The sequence below is a fragment of the Penaeus monodon genome, chromosome 28 (assembly GCF_015228065.2).
Source record: "Penaeus monodon isolate SGIC_2016 chromosome 28, NSTDA_Pmon_1, whole genome shotgun sequence".
Classification (NCBI taxonomy): Eukaryota; Metazoa; Arthropoda; class Malacostraca; order Decapoda; family Penaeidae; genus Penaeus; species Penaeus monodon.
In genome coordinates, this window is record NC_051413.1 from 18,222,897 (window position 1) to 18,223,586 (window position 690).

The window sequence follows — 690 nt, forward strand, 5'->3', positions numbered from 1 at the left end:
ACAAAAATCACTAATAAAATGCAGTGAACAGTATATGTGCCCCCAGAAAAATGGTTTCCTTATATTATTATCAATAACTATTGTACATTTATTCCACCAGATAGGAATTTCAGAATTCTGTATTAGCTTATTTGACATGAAATAAACTGGGAGAATATATATATTTCTTACACCTATTTTATCATTTGTAAAATATATTACGGAAAAAATATTAATACCATTTCAGTTAAAGTATTCATTTGTGTATGGCACTTATGTGTCTGGAAGAGAATGTTGCCAGTATATTTTACATAAAAATGAAGTTTTATACTCTAAATATTCCAAAAATCATTAACTATTTTGTTCTGTTAATACATTTTTTCCCTGTATGATATGAAAGCATAATTTATAGAGTTCCAGATAGCAGAGTTATTTCTTCTGTAGGTTTATGATGCTGTACATTTATATTCCTGTTTCTGGTTTTCCCCAGGCTCTTGTGGCTGAGGCTGTGGGCCACTATGAAGCTTTTGATCTCTTCCGACACACCACAATGCTGGGCATCCAGGTTGAGAGTTGTATGGGGTATACCCATCATGTTAGCCAGCTTGCTTGTGATGTTATCAATGAAAAGAAATCAAGAGTGCAGGAGGCTGTGAAGCAGGCTCTTCCTAAAGTATCAGACTGTATGGTGTATTACACTACGTAAGTACC

General features: G+C 33.8%; 1 protein-coding gene across 1 annotated transcript in view; it reads left to right on the forward strand.

Annotated features, from left to right (window-relative positions):
* Positions 1-690, forward strand: part of LOC119591402 (tetratricopeptide repeat protein 37-like) — a 22,471-nt gene that overhangs the window by 15,594 nt on the left and 6,187 nt on the right. Inside the window, exon 17 of the mRNA XM_037940145.1 lies at positions 470-681. Coding sequence (XP_037796073.1) covers positions 470-681 — 212 coding nt within the window. The remainder of the gene's footprint in view (positions 1-469; positions 682-690) is intronic.